This window comes from Schistocerca americana, chromosome 2, assembly GCF_021461395.2.
Source record: "Schistocerca americana isolate TAMUIC-IGC-003095 chromosome 2, iqSchAmer2.1, whole genome shotgun sequence".
NCBI classification, from domain to species: domain Eukaryota; kingdom Metazoa; phylum Arthropoda; class Insecta; order Orthoptera; family Acrididae; genus Schistocerca; species Schistocerca americana.
In genome coordinates, this window is record NC_060120.1 from 849,748,672 (window position 1) to 849,769,155 (window position 20,484).

The 20,484-nt window shown below is 38.9% G+C and overlaps 1 protein-coding gene across 1 annotated transcript in view; it reads right to left on the reverse strand.

The window, feature by feature from the left end:
- The window catches only part of LOC124595635 (mediator of RNA polymerase II transcription subunit 14), a 187,136-nt gene that overhangs the window by 108,177 nt on the left and 58,475 nt on the right, over window positions 1-20,484 (reverse strand). Inside the window, exons 9-10 of the mRNA XM_047134464.1 lie at window positions 9,595-9,712; window positions 3,232-3,373 (exon numbers count right to left, since the gene is read on the reverse strand). Coding sequence (XP_046990420.1) covers window positions 3,232-3,373; window positions 9,595-9,712 — 260 coding nt within the window. The remainder of the gene's footprint in view (window positions 1-3,231; window positions 3,374-9,594; window positions 9,713-20,484) is intronic.

Sequence of the window (20,484 nt, forward strand, 5' to 3'; positions counted from 1 at the left end):
ACTATGTCACCGGCTGCATACGTACGGCCACGTTTTCAGTCTTACAGGTAGGATCATAGCTATTACAAATTCACAAGCACAAATTTTCAGGACCATCTGTATGGCGTTAGGAGAGATAATTTAATATTTATTAGTCTGTTTTAAAACCATATTATATTCAACAGTTTTCCTATTTAAATAGTTATTTCCTGCTTTTTAGACTTGTGTGTGTGAAATTTTTCATCAGGTTTCAAACATTTTGATGAGATCACAGCAGGACATGTGGTAAACTTCAAGTTTCTCTTCAAATGAGTCAGCCAATATATTGCTTCCTCATAGGCGTATATCGCAAGAAGACCATAAATGTAAAATCTTGAGTGAATCGAGCTGACAGGGAAGCTTAGCAGCAATTGTCCTTAAGTGCAAAACATTCGTGACTGGAATAAGAAAACAGGGAAATAGCCATCGTACCCCTAGCACCTACTCTCCATTACACACCAAAAATAAAGCGAGTCAATATTGCATTGTCATCCAGTTCTGAGCTAAGTTGAAAGTTTCAAGTCTACAGCTTATCAGGAAATTAGTTTATAATCAGTTGCAAAATTTGTACCGAAAGACAGGCCGACTTGAAAACAAAGTACTCTCCACCACACACCAGATTCGAGAGCGAATTAATAGTGCAGTGTCATCCAGTACTTACACCAAGTACCTATTCTCTGCCACACACCAAAAAAGAAAGAAAGTTAATACTGCATTGTCATCCAGTTCTGAGTTAAGTTGGAAGTTTCAAGTCTTTACCTTATTGGGAAGTTAGTTTAAAATCACTATGAAATTTATACCTAAGAGACAAAGACAGACAGAAAAACAAAGTACCCTCCCACCAAATACCAGACTCAAAAGCAAGTTAATAGTACAGTATCATCCAGTTCTGAGCTGTGTTGAAAGTTTCAAGTTTCTAGTTTATCGGAAAACTAGTTTAAAATCAATTGCAAAATTTGTACCAAAACAAACAGACAAGAAACTGACCTAATAAAACCATATTAAAAAGTGACCGTTCATTTTGAAAGTCTCTTAGTGTATGCTACCAGATCCTAAAATCAATTCAATTTGATACTTTGGCAATCCAACTGGTCGTCATCTTCAGGAGAATGCTGCTTCTGATGATGAGTGCCGCTGAGAACTGACACCAGGCTGCAAATCCATGTCCTATATACACCATCATACCATACACGGCGCATGTGCCGCCCATAATGGTTGCTTACCTCCAATACTGGGCAGGTGGCACCACCCTTAGTAGAACACAAGCGGCAATGATATACCGCACACAGGGATGATTTTTGAACACTCAGACTGGCTGCACCAAAGAACGTTCTGTTTTGATGTGCAATGGGACAGGATTCCACCTCGTGCTAAGAGGAAACCCATTGTTCTGTTAATTCAATTATCCGTAAACCTAATTTTGATTGCCTCTTTATAGACACTGTTCCAAAAACAAAAAGTGTTGGCAACTATAACAGTTTCGTTAAATTTAATACTGTGTCCCTCATTTGAGCAGTGTTCTGCTACTGCCGATTTTTTGGCTGTTGTAGCCTCGCATGTCAGAGATTTTCAACACATCTGTCAAACTGCGAGAATCGAATGGCCAATGTAAGCCTTCCCACATTGACAAGGAATTTTGTATACACAGGTTTCCCTAAGCCCCAAATCATCTTTCACAGAGTCTAGTAGTGGCCTAATCTTAGAAAGTGGACGGAACACACACTTAATGTTAAAATTCCTCAAAATTCTTCCAATCTTAACTGATACGCCTCCAGCATATTTATATATGAACAAATTTACAGTGCTGTACCAGATATTAAACTTTTAAAAACAACCAAAAGTCACTGGGCACCTCCCTCCTCTCCCACAAATCCTCCTGATAAGTCTCCTTTACTTTTAGTGGCCAGACACTGTTGCCATGATCTCTTTTTGCTGTCTCTAATAATTCAGCAACATTTTGCTCTCACTACCCAAAGGCTGCAAGGTTCTCTGCAGTTGGCTGGCACTTGAACTTATGCAGAGTTGCCCTTCCTGGTCCTAAAATACAGAGCAACATTTATCGATCCGCCAAGAATCAGGCTGCCTCTTCAGCTGTCCTGAAGACTGTGGTGTGATAGATCACTGTTATAATATGATCCACCCACTACTGGATACTACAACAGAGTACAAACATGGTATGTTGGCTGTAAAGTGTTCAGTCTGCTCTACTGAGCACCCATCATAGCAGCTTTCTTTCAGCTACAACTCTGTCTGGCAGGTCAATCCAGATCAGGAAGTAATCACTTGTAAGCAAGTCCTTGACCACTTCCCATTGATTGGTATGTGCGAGGAACAGAAAGCGTACTGTGACATCAATAGCAATAAAGATCCTGTTGCAGTGCTGAAGGGGGTGCTGTGCTCTGCAACTTGTCCGAACTAAATGAGTGTAGAGATGAAAATTGAGGAGCTAGATTGAAAGATTTTGTGTGTGTGTGTGTGTGTGTGTGTGTGTGTGTGTGTGTGTGTGTTTTTTTTTGGGTGGGGGGGGGGGGGGGGGGGCGCTAGATGAGATTGGAGGAAATATTGCAAAACTGAATAAAGTACAGCTCTGGTGTGATACTCAAGTCCTATTTGACCAGAGGTCCATTTTGGTGGTGAACATAGGGTTAATAATTCGTGTCCCACAATCCCACGATTCCCCATTGATATCATGGGTAACTATGGATAAATGGGGTATTTACAATTAATTAGACCCACAACCACATAATATTAAACACAAGTATGCAACATATATCATGTGAAGTCATATCTCTCAACACTGGTGTAACAAAAGTCGGAAAAGTTGTTAAAAAGGTACAATTTTGATATATGTGAAGACAGATATATTAATCTTCATTCCTTACGTATGCAAAACCATCATTAAACCAGTGGAAATGTACGGCCAATCTATCTTGCTGACTTGTATAAAAGAAAGTTACTGGATGAAGACACTCAAAAATATTTCACATTTCTGCAGTCTGTTACATATTAGTAATTACTCTCATCCCATACGTGTCACTGCTTCTCAGAACCCTCACATCTTAATATTAGTCAATGTACTCTTAGTTTTGCTTTTTCATTGTGAGCATTAGACTTCATAATCTAGTAAGGAATTACAGATAATCTAAAACATTGCAGACAATATCATACTCATTTTCTTTAGAGACAATTACACTTAATTTAGGAAACACTTACATTCCACATCCTTCAACATGGTCTGTAACTCCTGCTTAAGCTCAGACAGCCTACTGCGTGTCCTTACATATATTGTATGTACCAATAATCTCTCCATGGAAAGCAGATCCGATCTGATTGCTCTATCAGCTATCTCATATTCCTGAAAATTGCAAACAAAAAAAGAATATCACTCATTAAGAATGGAGTAAAAACTGTAAAAAAGATAAGGATTGTATTCATAAGTTACATGGAATGTTACACATACATATTAACAGTATTAGGAAAAATATGAAAGATGAAAACCAGTCTTTTTTCTTTTCGAAACAAATATTTAAAGTGAGGGAGCATTCCCATTTTCTTATTAATTACTCTAGTATTCACCCTATTTGATTCTGTCTATACAACCCTATACTCGCATACCAGAAGCTGTCTGAATATCTTATAGTTCCACATTATAACTTGATGACGGCATGTTCTATTTTGTCGATGCTTGTTACAGTTACTGTGATACCTACTTTCCAATACTATTTTTGCCAAGCTGAGCCTATCGTAGCCACAGAGATATTCTTTCTAATATCTCAAAATGCAGTTAACTGCAGAGCTAGCTATGTAGCATTTTCAATAATGGGTAGTTTCACAGACTACTACAATATTACATCTGAATGAAAGAGAACCAACCTCTGTTAAACTGTATCCAAGATCTAATTTCTCTTTTTGTGCATCCAGAGATAATTATACATCTACATCTACATTCTGCAAATCTCCCTGGTGTGTGGGGTAGTGGGTATGTCCTATTGTACCAGTTGTACTGGCTTTTTCCGTTTCTATTCACATATGGAGTGCAGAAAAACTGACTGTTTAAATGCCTCTCTTGTGCTGTGATTATTCTAACCTTGCTCATATGAGCCACACGGGAGCATAGTGTAGGGGTATATTCCTAAGGGTCATCATTTCAAGCTGGTTCTTGAAAATTTGTAAACAAGCTTTCTCGGGCTAGTTTACATGTATCTTGAAGTATATGACAGTTGAATTCTTTCAACACCTCAGTGATACTCCCTCAGGTCAAACCAACCTGTGACCATTCATGCTGCCCTTCTCTGTATACATTCAATATCCCCTGTTAGTCCTGTTTGGTATGGGTCCCACACACTTGAGCAACATTCTAGGATGGGTCTGTTGAGTGATTTGTAAGCAATCGTCTTTGAAGACTGATTATATTTCCCCAGGATTCTACCAATAAACTGAAGTCTGAAACCTGCACTGCCCCGAATCTAGGTGATCATTCCATTTCATATCCCTGCAAAGTATTACAACCAGGTATTTGTACGATTTGGCTGATTCCAACTGTGACTCGTTGATATTGCTGTCACAGAATACTTTGTTTTTTCGTTTTGTGAAGAGCACAATTTTACATTTTTGAACTTTTAAAGCAAGTTATCAATGTATGCACGACATTGAAATTTTAGCAATGCCTCAATGAATATTTAGGCAGTTTCTTTCAGACAGTACTTAATTATTGATAACTGCATCATCTGCAAAAATATGAGACTACAATTAATATTGTTCGTAAGGCAATAAATACAAACATGAGTAGCAAGGGTCTCAACACACTTCCTGGGCTACACCCGAATTTACGTCAACATCTCTTGATGACTCTCCATCCAAGACAGCTTGCTGCATCTTCGCTAACTAAAACTCCTCAATGCCATCACAAATTGCACTTGATACCCCATACGATCATACTTTTGATGATAAACATTGGTGTGATACTGAGTCCAATGCTCTTTGGAAATCAAAAAATACTACATCTACCTGACTACTTTTATTTTTGGCTTTCAGTACGTCATGTGAGAAAAGTGTGAGTTAGGTTTCACAAGATTGTTGTTTTCAAAACCCATGGTGGTTGGCATAGAGAGGTTCATTCTCTTCGAGATATCTCTTTACGTTTGAGCTCAGAAGGTGTTCTAAGGTACAACAAATTTATGTGAAGGATGTTAGACGGTAGTTTTGTGGATCACTTTTGTACCCTTCTTGTAGACGGATGTGATATATACTTCCTTCCAGTTACTGGGCTCAGTTTTTTGTTAGAGGGGTCTAAGACAGATTACAGTTAACAGTGGCGCTAACTCAACAGCAATATAAAATCTGATATGGATTCCATTGGGACCTGGCACTTTGTTAAATTTTAAGTAGATAAATTATTTACTGATTGCAAATGTTAAGCATACAATTTCGCATAGGACAGGAGCCACTGCTTTAAATCGTATTATAAAACACGTGTATGGAATAACATATTCGGTTGTTAGTGTTAGAAACAAGCATGGAAATAATTTGTTTTGACATCGGGTACACCATATGAGGCTAGACAATTAATTTTCGTTTGAATGGGACATGTAATTGCCTTACATGAAGTTCAATTTTCTATGTCTTGCTTTCCATTTTGATCACACAGTTGCTTACATACTTGCTGTAATATCTTTCAGATGCTTTAAGATGTAATATCCAGTGCTTAACAGCATACTGTACTTCATTTTATGTAACTTATTGCATGGGTGAAAATTAAACTTTTTGCAAAAATATTTACCATTCTGAACCAGTTTAGCAGCTATATTCCTATATGCTTCAGCCTTCTTCAAAATGTTCTTATAATCTGCATCACCTGTGTCATACAAGAAGTTATACTTCCTCAGCTGTTCGATAAGTCTTCCTGTTTGTGTGATTTTCACAGAGTGCACTGCAAGCACACCGATATGACAAACCTGCCTGCTGCCACTACTGGCTCAGCTGTACCTGTTGGTGTGAGAACACAGCAAAAAATGTGGCTGTACATGCTCACAGCTGCTGCCTGCAATGGCGAATCTGTATTTTTAGACAGACTGGAGGTCGCAGTAGTGGCTGGCCAGTTGCTGTGGTGGCAACACTGCCCTCTGTGAGACTGACACTATGCAACGACATGCATTTCAACAACGTGGCCTGGCCGTTGCAACTCAAGGTCACAGACTGCGTTCTTTGAGGCCAGACCTTAAGATTACAGGGTAGGCAACTTTCAGAGGTGTTAATATAGACCAGCTGTACAGTGCATAGCTTAAGAGGCATGAGCAATTGTTCATTTTACTGTGAAACACGTCTCATCTATTGCAAGTTCTACTGGTTTCCAAATCTTTGCAGGAGGTAGTATGGAGCAACTAAGAAAGAAAAAAAAAGTCCATGAACATGGCCTCTAACATACTCTTAAAGAGTTATGGCCACTTGTTCAGTAGAAGAGATGTGTTTCACAATAACAGAGATGAACAAGTACTCATAGCTCTTAAGGTATCTATTTTAGAGCCCAAGTTTAACAGTTTTTTTTTTCATGTTTTAGTCCATACTATACCACCTCTGAAAAGTTTCTTACCCTACAATCTTAGCAAGAACAGTCTAGGTAGATGTATTTCGTGTCAAGGGGTATCAGAACGATTTACGCTTACAACTTTTGACTAGGTCATTGCCAGAGCAGGGACCCTGTGACATCTGTCTGCTTTATTTCTTCATTGTTGATGTACTGCGTTCTGATACTCGCTGAAAAATGTAGGGTGGAAGCTCAACACTGACTACAGTAAATGGTGTAGCTGACATTTGAACAGTTGGGTTTCACAGTTCTTTACTTTCACTAACCACAACCCCCCCCCCCCCCCCCCCCAATATTACAGTTATATAACCAGTTAATTAATGTTTAACTTCCGATAAGCCTCATTAATAGGTTGCAGACAAACATCCAAATACTACTACAATAGTTTACTGTTGAACATCTATGAGCAGTAAAAACCTAACCACACAGTTCACAGTTCTTTAAGAATAAAAAGGTATACATGGAACAGACACTGTCATCGTTTTAACACACAGCCTAATTGTGTTACACTTATTTCACAGTTGCGTTGATCCAATGTGGTTGTTCTAACCAACACCAGTGCCCTTATATATCATCACAATAATAGGCACTGAAACTACACATTGTTTGATGTTTAATTTACAGAAATTGCAATTAAAATTTAACTCATTAAATTAACTGACTACATCAAAAAACTCCATCTTTTTAAAAGTTTCTTCTACTACAGGAGTTGGGCTGAATTATTTGTTTAAATGATGAAACTAACAGATACAGTAATGCAAACAATACTTTGGACAGAAACGGTAATTACTTTGGAATTAATTAAGGGCTGGCCTTACTAACATGTTTTCAAATAGAGCCAAATAAATACTTTAAGAATCCTATTAGTTGTTTTTCCAAATGCTTACAATTAGTACAGAACTTATATTTGTTTAAATGTCAACAATAAAATTTAAGTTACGAAACAATCACGGATTTCATCCTCTAACAAAATTATTAACTAGGAATAGTCAAAATAAATTAGGAAATTTCTGACATACACAAAACTAAGAATGAAATTAGATCTGGTGCTATATTCTTTAAAACTGAGGACCAACCTTTCTCTTTTATGAAAATGTTGATTATACTCATGTATATTAATGGTAATTAGTCAGACATGAAAAAATGAATTTTAAGGAGGCAGATGGCAAAACTACATCCCAACTTGCTTCGTCACAACCCTTACCTCAAATCTTTACATATACCGTTCTCCGTCTCTTGAAAGTTCATAGCATCACTTTGGGATACAGTGTTCACTAAAAGCCAAAGCACACTGATCGGTATCTGTATGCTAAGAGTTCCCAGCCACTATACCAACCCAGTGGCATCCTTAGGACTCCGGTACACAGAGCATACGCTATTTCTGAGAAGGATAGTTTAACCCAAGAAATTGCCCATTTTGTGTCTGTTTTTAAGGAAAATGATTCATCGGACTATGGAGTTTTATTTAACCGGATAGAGGAAAAAATCTACTCGCCAAGCAGCAGCAGAACACACAAACAAAAAAACGGTTGCAATTGGCAAGCTTTTGGAGCCAGTGGCTCCTCCTTCAGGCAGAAGGGTTGAAGCGGAAGGAAGAGAGATGAAGAAAAGGACTGGAGAGGTCTAGGAAAATGGGTAGATTTCAGGAAAGTCACCCAGAACTGTGGGTGAGTAGATTTTTTATCTATCCAGCTAAAAAATTTGGGATATGGTGTTTGGACTATCCCGGGAGGTGCACGAAGAATAGCATAAATCTGTGGCCTTTATTCCTTATGCTGGGGACACACTGTATACGGAAGAATGTTAAGAAGTTTTAACATCAAGAGTGTGTTCCGTCCACCTTAAAAGATTAGGGCACTACTTGGTTCTGTGAAAAATGATATGGGGCTTGGGAAGAATGGCATATTGACACGAATGTCAATGTGGGAAGGCTTACATCAGCCGTTCAATTTGCACAGTTGAGGACAGGTGCATGGAACATCACCACCATACGAGGCTACAACAGCCGGAAAAATCAGTGGTAGCAGAACATTGCTTAAACAAGGGACATGGAATGAAATTCGACGAAACTGTGATAGTTGCCAACACTTACAGTTTTTGGAACAATGTTTATAAAGAGGAAACTGAAATTAGGTTGGCAGATAATTTGATTAATAGATACAATGTGTTTCCTCTTAGCAGGATGTGGAACTCTGTAATATCCCGCAACAGAACAGAACATTCTTCAGTGTAGCCAGCGCAAGTGTTCAAAAATCTTCTCTGAGTGCAATATATCGTTTCCTCAAGTGTTTTGCTAAGAGCGGTGTCACCTGCCCACTCTTGGAGCACAGCAGTCCTTCTTTCACTACAATATGCTGGAAGGACAAAACAAGCAAGACTTGGATATAAAGATACAGTAAAATAAAGGTCATGTTCTGTGAGAAGTGTAATAATTATACATTTACTTCTTTTAAATATGCAGCACAGGATATTGTTAATTTTGTAATTAAATAGCACTTTTCTCATCTAAACATGGTCACATTATGATTCTGGGTCACTCCTTCCATGTACTCTGCCAAAACCCCCATTTACAGAAAACCCCTATTTAAGGAAAAAATATTTGGGTCCCCAGAGATTTATTAAAAAGGAATTTTTTCTGTAATGAAGTTTCATATCACCTTCATGCATCTAAAGCAAAACTAGTCAATAGATTTCAATACATTTAAAAATAACATTTTACTCTTCAATCTTGTAAACATTGTATACTACTTCTTTGGCACATCAAACCTGTACAAATGTGCCACAAGATGTGTGGTAGGAATTCAAAATGAGGAAATACATTTTACTCTTCAATCTTGTAAACATTGTATACTACTTCTGTGCCACATCAAACCTGTACAAATGTGCCACAAGATGTGTGGTAGGAATTCAAAATGAGGAAATAAATGCCATGCATTCTACATGACCTCTCAAGAGAAAAATATTTATAAAGACAACAGAGGCTTGCACTATACCTTGTTTCCCAGAGATGGAAGGTGCACTACAGTGAGAGGTCTAGCTGGATCGTGTGTATCGACCTGTACTGTTAGACGGTAGCCGAGCTCTGATCGAGGATCTTTGCATGTCAGTTCCCTGTAACAACAAAGAAGATCAACAAATGTTCAATGCCTTTTCAAGGCATAAAATCCATGATTAGCTGAACAAAATAATGTAATAATGTTATTCACTTGCTATAATTAAAGGAACACATTACTTGATGGGAAAAAAGGGGAGAATTAAGAAACTTACTTATTATTGGACACAATCATGGTGTAACCAAAGATAATGGTAAATTATAACAGCATTTAAGATTCTTCTTCAGATCCGTAAAAAAAAAATAGAACACACATCACCCTTACAACTTACTTTTTAAAAACATTCTAATGGAAATTATACTGTTATATATCAAGAAGGAAAATAATATGTACCAAACTGTACCTCATTATTACATTAAGCAGTGATGTGTAAAGTACACATATCATAAATCACATGACAATGTTCATTCTACCTATTTACCTGCAAGGAAAAAAGCACTCGAATGATGCCAATCAGAATGACATCAAAATAAGTAATTTAGTATTTATATCACAGTTGATGTATAAAAATTATTACATGGTAAATATAGTTTTAATCAGGGAGAAATAGCTGTAAGAGTGAATGAGATTTACAAAGAAGTTAGTTTCACTGTTGTTGCTTTTACAAATAGGTTGCTTGCTCCTATAAGAAATTAACAATAATTTTGCTGTGCAGACATAAATCATATATAAAGATTTTAACATAAATACATCTCTTCCATGTGGCCTCACATTTTAGTGGCTTCTTCAGGTTATGAACTACAACAATAGTGTAGTTTGGTTCTTTCTTTTATAATTTCTTGTATATTAAATTTACTTTTACCATGCAATATTGTTAATACTTTAACAAGAATATAATATTCATGTCTTCTGGTGCCCCCTTTTCTTCACAAATAAATGGCTGTCTTTTCTCGTTACAATTTGTTACACAATGGTAGATTTCAATAATGATGTGTGTTTTATTATGCAATGGTCAGAAGACAATTGCTAGGTGGACTTCAAAGTGGTCACCTGTGATTGTCTTGAACAACAAATCCAGTTTAATTTTTTAAGCATTAAGTCAAGGGAATTTGGTTTGATACAATGTCATGTCTCGCAGAAAGAACTGTTAAAGAGTTCAGTATTTCAATGATACCAACGTTATGACAGGCAGAGGAATAACTGCTTCAGTGTGGTGCAAATGATGTAGTAGTAGTAGTAGTAGTATTTTTTTTTTTTTTTTTTTTTTTTTTTTTTTTTTTTTGCAGGAACATGCAAAAAAGGAGCCCATTAAGTTTTAAAAAAACTAAAGAGTAAATCCATGACTATGTGAGTAAGAGGTAAATAACAAATTTAAATAAACTAATAAATGAAGGAAGGGGATTCGAACCCCGTTACTTCTGAATTCAAATTCAGTGCCTTACTAAATACTATTGTGAATGACTATTAACTAGATGGATGTATAACATCCCAGTTCCTAAAAGTTTTTTCTTTTACTCCATGACCAAATTCCGTTTTATATTGAAGGCATTTTCTAGTGAACTATGAAACTGACTTCTATATGCAACCAAACACTGCACCAAATAGTATAATGAAAATTTATGAAAGCCTGACAAGTGGAGAGAAATCAGCAACAAATGAATTAATCACTCAACAAATTTTAATGCAATCTAACGCTGCCTTTGTCTTTAAAATGATTACTGCTTTCATTCAAAGTCTGAACACATTCACATGCATTGCATTTGCATCTGAACGTCTTCAGACACATCTAAACATCTTCAGATCCACTGCTCTGCAATTACAATAAACGTTAAGTTGCTCGGAATTTGAACAAAACAGGTAATCATTATAAAGATAAACGTAACAATGATTGCGAAAGAAAAAGTTAGTTAGTTTTAAAAGTGGTATAAATAATAATAAGGAAGGAAAAATGGATGCGTCATGTTTATAAAAACTGTATATTTTGATACTTTTAGAGCATTCTTTAGTATTAAAAGGAATTATATTTTGACATGTTCAGAATTTTAAATTACATGTTTTACCAACAAAAAGCTTCATATTTAACTAAATCCTAAAATAGTTTCAGTGGATGGTGTGACCACTGCTTAAACTTCACAAGTCAGTGCATCTTGAATCATACATAGCACAGCCAAATATTATCTCTAAGGAATCACTATTGAATATGCATCATTATTTAGGAGCTTCAGAGAATAACTAATAACCTTAGGAGAAAAATATAGCCTCACAGATATGTAAACAGAAGTAATCTGAAATATTAAAAAGTAAAATCTTCCACTGAAATACACAACGTTATAAAGGCTACAGGGGAACAATTTATCTTATTGCATCATATATGGTGATACATTTTTAGGACCAGGAAACCAGTGCCCAAGCATTTATCTTGGCACTGGAAGCAATTGGTTAAATATAGATAAGTAGGCTAAATTGTTTATCTAATCAGAGGAATAAAAATTGATTCTCTCAATCATGTTATGGAAAACTTGTATTATTGGAAGAAATATAATATAAGAGACATCAAATAATGGAAGCAATTGTTCAAAAGCTAGCCAAACAACAGACATTGCAGAGGACTCTGGTATGATGGTTCCAGGCAAGCAATTGCCCCTTTCAGTAACAATGGTCAAGAGGGAGCATATGTGAGGGTCAGCAAATGCAGTCAGATCATTGGGCACAGCCTTCCACTTCCACAATCACTCACTGTCTCCTGCCAGTTGGAGTGGTGAAGAGGAGATGTGAAGAACCACATATGGGGTGGTGGTTGTTTAAAGTTCACCAAAATGAGTACATTATGGTTTAGCCAACAATAGAATACACAAGGTACACGGCCCAAACATGGACAGAAAGGTCACAAATCTACTTTTATGTCGTCTTGACTGACTGTCCATTTCAACCAACGTCCTTAAGATGACGAATGTTGTGCACAGCACAGTGAAACGAAGGTGTTAATATCCACAGCTCTGACCAAGATTTTCTGAGGTTTCCTTTCTAGCAACAATGCTGGAGGTGTACCCTCTACATAGCTCAGAATAACCTCCCAGTTGGAAGATACAGGTAATACCCCTTCTGTTGCACTAAACCCACTCCTGTATTTTTCTTACCACACGATGTGCCTGCAATGCCGTTAGGTGGCGTTCAATTTTGCAGTGGGCAGTGGTCACAATTGTTTGGCTCATTGCTGGAATTCATACTTTCTTTAAGTATTACAAGGTCAGATTGATAAATTCCTATGATATAGTTGGGAAAGTTGTTACACAGCATGATTATTGGTGAACATGCTTCCTGTAAAGGTTCTGTTTAAGCTTTCAAATAGATGGAAAGCATAAATGTTTGTCAGCAGCTAAATGACCAGTGTCACACATTTAATGAAAATGGATAAAGATGAGTTCCATGAGAGGATAAAACATTTTTAGAAGATTGTGTTCAAAATACAAACCAAATACAGGGATCTTCATAGGTACTTTACCTTGACACTTAATACCAATTATTACCACGTATTTGAATTTAAACCTTGCCCTATGAGCAGCATGAGTCTGTTATATTACAGGCACCCAACTGAGATATCTTTTGAAGAGACTAATGACCAAGCATCATCACGACAGAAAAGCACTGCATTAAATTTGTGAAATTAATGAGACAGTAGGACTCTACATGAATAGGTACATAATATTGTAAAAGCTGCACTGCATACGAAAAAGTTGAATATGCAAAAGCCTCTGAGTTTTGTGACATTCCATTGTGTACTCTAGATTAGGTGTTTCTTAATTTTCTTGAATATTATGACATTTTACCCTATTTGATGTAGATTGACTGCTGCAAACTCATAGGAAAATGACTGCATTTTTCAGAACAGCAATTAATAAAGTTACTGAATATGTGACAAGTGCTGAAGATTGTCATGTAAAATGCAACTCAGAATTGAGATTTACACTGTAGCATGTACCAAAAATAAATATAAAGTGCTACATCGCAGATTACAAAGGACCGCTTCTCATATTCCCCATGGGTGAGGTAAGAGTGTCATTACCATTTGCTAACAACATATCTAAAATACTTGAGAAAATATATTTAAAAACTGTATTTGCAAAGATTTAAGCCTAGTCAGAAGGACTCTATCATTATTATGCGACTGTAGATGGCCATTGTTATAACCCCGTATGTAATACTTGGATACACACTGGAACTTCAGGCTACTGGCATGCTACGCTTCAAATATTTCGCAAACAGCATCTGTACATGCCAGCCCCTAGAGGCTACATACAGTGGGACACACAACTTGTGCACATGGCACTGAATCTGTCGCACCACCTACCAAATCCCCACTCTTTATAAATCCAGTGCAGCAGGTACTCATTTTCTTGTGTACATACTTATTGTCAGCAATTGCCTGTATCAGTGCCTGGAGTGTTTCTATGTTTGTGCCTATGTTCTCAGCTGTTGTCCGGTTGTTTGACAAAGAAGATTAAACTTCCATTCATTGTCGCCGTGCTGTTGTTTACATCTTACAGTACGATACAATTGGCTATGAGTGTGGTGTTCACTTCCACATGCTCAGTCTATCTCACTGTTCCTTCAGTTCTTTTGTTCATGGAGGCAGTGCTCCAATCTCTGCTTGAGCAGTAGTAGGTTCTTACAGTTACTATCATGAACTTCGCCACATTGACCTTGCAGGCTTCCACACCATCAACGTACCCACCATGCTTTCCCCCTTACAATGATGCAGCTAAAGACTGGGAGGCTTATGAGAAGTGGCTTTGGCAACATTCCCTTTCTGTTGGTGTCACTGATGCAAACAAGCATAAGACCTCCTTCGTTTCTCCGATTTCTCCTTGGATCTACCATTTGTTGTGGCCGATAGCCCTGCTCCAGCAATCTGCATTACTTTTGTTCAACGAAATGAGTAAGCTGTTGTTGAATTATCACCATCACCATAAACACATGCATGACATTGCAGTGCAGTAGAGAGGGTCACCAGTCCTACCAAGCTTGAGCAACCGAACTCCACAGCCTTAGTCACAAATGTCAGTTTCTTACTGATGTTCACCATGATTCCTATGCTGCTTCTATCATCTGTGACAGCATCATTCAGTTGGTTTCTGACAAGAAAGAGCATCAGTGTGGACGACAGTGTGAGAATCCATCTTTGGCTTAAGCATTAAATATTGCTCAATCTATCGAGGTATCTTGGACTACTGGTGACCATATTGAGGCTCTGTGTGACAACACCTTGGTGGCTCCTATTCCTGGTGGTTGTTCCTGTTATCAGAGGGAGAACAATGTGGCAGCTGCACAAGCATAGCCCCCATACTGCACAGGACAGCAATGTGCTAAACAACCAACACAGCAATAGCAGTGCTCCATGCTCCCATCTTGCCCTTACTATTTCGCGCAACATGACAAGGCCACATGCCCTGAGCACTGGGTAACCTGTAATAACTGTGGGAAAAAGGACATATAGTGTTCAGTGAGCCGTTCCTAGCCCCCTCCTGTAGACATGGACGTTAATTGTGTGTCTCCAGTGCGTACGTATCAAACTGTTTTGTCGAAGTGTGAGTGATGGACAAAGTGCTCAGAATACAAGTGGACAAGGATGCAGCTGTTACTTCACTGACCTCTAAATTTAAGAGGATTTGGGAAATTGTCTCAGGTTATTTGGCGTTTGTTGAATTACAACAGTAGATGATGCTGAATGCCTTTGTTTTTTCCATTTTCAGATAGCAAACACCTCGTTTCCGACCAGGTCCCTTACCAGCAGTTAGATTCTCTGTGTTCTGAGTTCTTAGCTCTTTTCTCGGGCAGGTTGGGTTGTGCCACTAATTTTGTGGCCCACATAGGATGAGTTACTGGTTAAACTCACAGGGGGCCAGTTTTTCGGCAAAATTGATTCACCTGAAGCCTATTTACAGGTATGATTGGATGAGGACTTTAAACGGCTCCTTGTGATTAACAAGTTCTTCGAGTTGTACCAAAATCCTCGCCTCCCATTCAGTGTAGTTGGTGTGCCTGTGATTTTTCAGCCTTTTTTTTGAACTAACACTGTCTGTTCCGGGGTGCATCAACTATCTCCATGACATCATCACGATGGGTGCATCCACAGATGAGCATTTACATAACTTGCACACCTTGTTCATGGTCTTACATACAGTAGGGTTGGAATACAACTTGGCTAAGTCACATGTTTTTCAGCTATCCATTGTGTGTTTGGTTTTTGAGGTTTCTTGGTATGATGTTATGCCTTTATGTCATCATGGCACTGCAGTTGCACCTCTGCCTCATCATACAAATGTCGAAGTATTTCAAGCATTTTTAGGTAAAACCGCTATCACAAATTTATAAATTTGTGAGTGCAGTAACATTGGCCCACCCCCTCCATGAGCTGCTCCAAAAGATTGTTCCCTTTCAGGGGACGCCAGCCCGTAAGCACGTGTTTATGCTTTTTGTCTAAATTACACTGTAATCTATATCTAAAAACAAAGATGATGTGACTTACCAAACGAAAGCACTGGCAGGTCGATAGACACACAAACAAACACAAACATACACACAAAATTCAAGCTTTCGCAACAAACTGTTGCCTCATCAGGCAACAGTTTGTTGCGAAAGCTTGAATTTTGTGTGTATGTTTGTGTGTCTATCGACCTGCCAGTGCTTTCGTTTGGTAAGTCACATCATCTTTGTTTTTAGATATATTTTTCCCCACGTGGAATGTTTCCCTCTATTATATTATTACACTGTAATCTGTTTGGCTACTTCCCATCCTGGTCACCACCTGGTTTTAGCTACGGACGCCTCTCAGAATGGACTCAAGGGTCATTCTCGGTCTTCGATATGTGGACGGTTCCAAACATCCCATAGCTTGTGTGTCAAAAATGCTAAACTCCATTCAGCAGTGCTACGCCCAAGTTGAAAAGGAAGCGCTTGCTATCACCTATGTCCACACCAAATCTCATGTGTTCTTGTATAGGTCTATGTTCCATCTCATTACTGACCACATGCCCTTGGTTTCGTTGTTTAATCCTTCTGCTTTGTTGCCCAAAAACACATCAAATCACCTCCAGCATTAGGCCTTGTTTCTGTCTCACTACAACTGTGAAATGCACTTTTGGCCCACATCACACCACATGCCAATGCCAATGCCAATGCCAATGCCAATGCGCTGTCCCGGCTTCCAAAGAGCCGGATCGCACTTTTGATCAGGATGAAGCCCTTTGTTTACACTCAGATGTTGAGGCGCAATGTGCAGTTTACGGCATGCTCCTGGATTGCAGCTGCTGTCACTGCCGACCCGATTTTGCATCAAGTTGTTCACTTCATTCAACATGTTAGGCCAGACAGGCTGGAGGCCTGGGCTTCTAATCCTTTGAGTAATTATTTTGCCTTCCTTCACTACTTTACAGTATTTGATGGTGGTATTCTCTTAGCGATGACATTTTAGTCTGAAATATAGTCCACCATATACAAAATCATACGAGAAATTCTTTCAGTGAAACAGCCGAGAATGGTCACCTATACAAGAATCGACAGTATACATGGTATCAGGTGTGTCTGTCGATTCTTGTACAGGTGACCATTCTCAGCTGTTTCATTGAAAGAATTTCACGTGATTTTGTATATGATGGATTATATTTCAGACTAAAATGTATAAAAAGAGATTAGGTTGTTACAATTGATACAGCTACAATTATTTTTCTTTTGGAAATATCTGGCATACTTAAAATTCATATTATTAATTGCACAATCTAAAGCTAATTATTACAATTTATTTCTGGTTTCACTGATGAAATAATTATATAACTTGGTGATGATTCCGCTATTGTCAAGAAAGTATGTAAACTCTTTTGCTTTGTAAACTCTTTGGAATATTGTGAGTACCACAGAATGTAAGTAGTATTGGGCAGGCCTCTGATAGAGACAGAGGTATTTAAAAGATTGACACTGACAATGTAATTTGGAATATTAAGTGGAAATTGTAAAACCGGTGTGATATTGAAAAATGCGACAAAGAATAAAATTCAAGAAATATACAGGCAAATCTTCATCAGTTATTTAGTCATCAGGAACCCGCAACATTAAATCAAAATTTCAGCTGCAAGAATGTACCCCTAGACGTGCTGCTGCCTGCAGTCGACTGATGCAGAAACAGGAAGAGCGCCAGCTCCATTCAGCGCTGCCTTATTGCTACGTCACTTCCGGTGATAAACTTGATTTTAGTGCAACGCGGCCCTAGTAATACTAGGGGCCGCGTTGCACTATAGGCGGGTGACCTTGAACGGGACTTAGCCATTTAGCGAGGCAGCCAGGGAACGCGGCCCCTAGTATTACTAGGGCCGCGTTGCACTAAAATCAAGTTTATCACCGGAAGTGACGTAGCGATAAGGCAGCGCTGAATGGAGCTGGCGCGCTTCCTGTTTCTGCATCAGTCGACTGCAGGCAGCAGCACGCAGCACACAGCCATGCCGTACCGTCGTAGGAGATACACTAGGAGGAGCAGAATGCCAGTGTATAAAACTGTTTTCAGTTTTGATGAGACACCAAACCCTGTCTCTCAACAGGAGATACTGTCTGGTCCAATAACATTTGTTGGCTGTAAGATTACGTTTTCTTGTACCACAAATGAAGTTGTGCACTATCCGCTGGATAGGTCAAGAGTCCACTACACGCAACAAGCGGCTACACGGGTAGCAGGGGTTGTGTGGCGTGGGCTGGGCGGTTTTTTTAGGTTAGATGGCCTTGGGCAAGTACAGAAAGGGCAACAGCCTCAACGGGTGCGGGGCAAAGTCAGGACACGCGGGGACCAAGCAGCAATCGGTATTGTAATTGTCAACTGTCGAAGCTGCGTTGGTAAAGTACCGGAACTACAAGCGCTGATAGAAAGCACCGAAGCTGAAATCGTTATACGTACAGAAAGCTGGCTTAAGCCAGAGATAAATTCTGCCGAAATTTTTACAAAGGTACAGACGGTGTTTAGAAAGGATAGATTGCATGCAACCGGTGGTGGAGTGTTCATCGTTGTTAGTAGTAGTTTATCCTGTAGTGAAGTAGAAGTGGATAGTTCCTGTGAATTATTATGGGTGGAGGTTACACTAAACAACCGAACTAGGTTAATAATTGGCTCCTTTTACCGACCTCCCGACTCAGCAGCATTAGTGGCAGAACAACTGAGAGAAAATTTGGAATACATTTCACATAAATTTTCTCAGCATGTTATAGTCTTAGGTGGAGATTTCAATTTACCAGATATAGACTGGTACACTCAGATGTTTAGGACGGGTGGTAGGGACAGAGCATCGAGTGACATTATACTGAGTGCACTATCCGAAAATTACCTCGAGCAATTAAACAGAGAACCAACTCGTGGAGATAACATATTGGACCTACTGATAACAAACAGACCCGAACTTTTCGAATCTGTATGTACAGAACAGGGAATCAGTGATCATAAGGCCGTTGCAGCATCCCTGAATATGGAAGTTAATAAGAATATAAAAAAAGGGAGGAAGGTTTATCTGTTTAGCAAGAGTAATAGAAGGCAGATTTCAGACTACCTAACAGATCAAAACGAAAATTTCTGTTCCGACACTGACAATGTTGAGTGTTTATGGAAAAAGTTCAAGGCAATCGTAAAATGCGTTTTAGACAGGTACGTGCCGAGTAAAACTGTGAGGGACGGGAAAAACCCACCGTGGTACAACAACAAAGTTCGGAAACTACTGCGAAAGCAAAGAGAGCTCCACTCCAAGTTTAAACGCAGCCAAAACCTCTCAGACAAACAGAAGCTAAACGATGTCAAAGTTAGCGTAAGGAGGGCTATGCGTGAAGCGTTCATTGAATTCGAAAGTAAAATTCTATGTACCGACTTGACAGAAAATCCTAGGAAGTTCTGGTCTTACGTTAAATCAGTAAGTGGCTCGAAACAGCATATCCAGACACTACGGGATGATGATGGCATTGAAACAGAGGATGACACGCGTAAAGCTGAAATACTAAACACCTTTTTCCAAAGCTGTTTCACAGAGGAAGACCGCACTGCAGTTCCTTCTCTAAATCCTCGCACAAGCGAAAAAATGGCTGACATCGAAATAAGTGTCCAAGGAATAGAAAAGCAACTGGAATCACTCAATAGGGGAAAGTCCACTGGACCTGACGGGATACCAATTCGATTCTACACAGAGTACGCGAAAGAACTTGCCCCCCTTCTAACAGCCGTGTACCGCAAGTCTCTAGAGGAACGGAGGGTTCCAAATGATTGGAAAAGAGCACAGATAGTCCCAGTCTTCAAGAAGGGTCGTCGAGCAGATGCGCAAAACTATAGACCTATATCTCTTACGTCGATCTCTTGTAGAATTTTAGAACATGTTTTTTGCTCGCGTATCATGTCATTTCTGGAAACCCAGAATCTACTATGTAGGAATCAACATGGATTCCGGAAACAGCGATCGTGTGAGACCCAACTCGCCTTATTTGTTCATGAGACCCAGAAAATATTAGATACAGGCTCCCAGGTAGATGCTATTTTTCTTGACTTCCGGAAGGCGTTCGATACAGTTCCGCACTGTCGCCTGATAAGCAAAGTAAGAGCCTACGGAATATCAGACCAGCTGTGTGGCTGGATTGAGGAGTTTTTGGCAAACAGAACACAGCATGTTGTTATCAATGGAGAGACGTCTACAGACGTTAAAGTAACCTCTGGCGTGCCACAGGGGAGTGTTATGGGACCATTGCTTTTCACAATATATATAAATGACTTAGTAGATAGTGTCGGAAGTTCCATGCGGCTTTTTGCGGATGATGCTG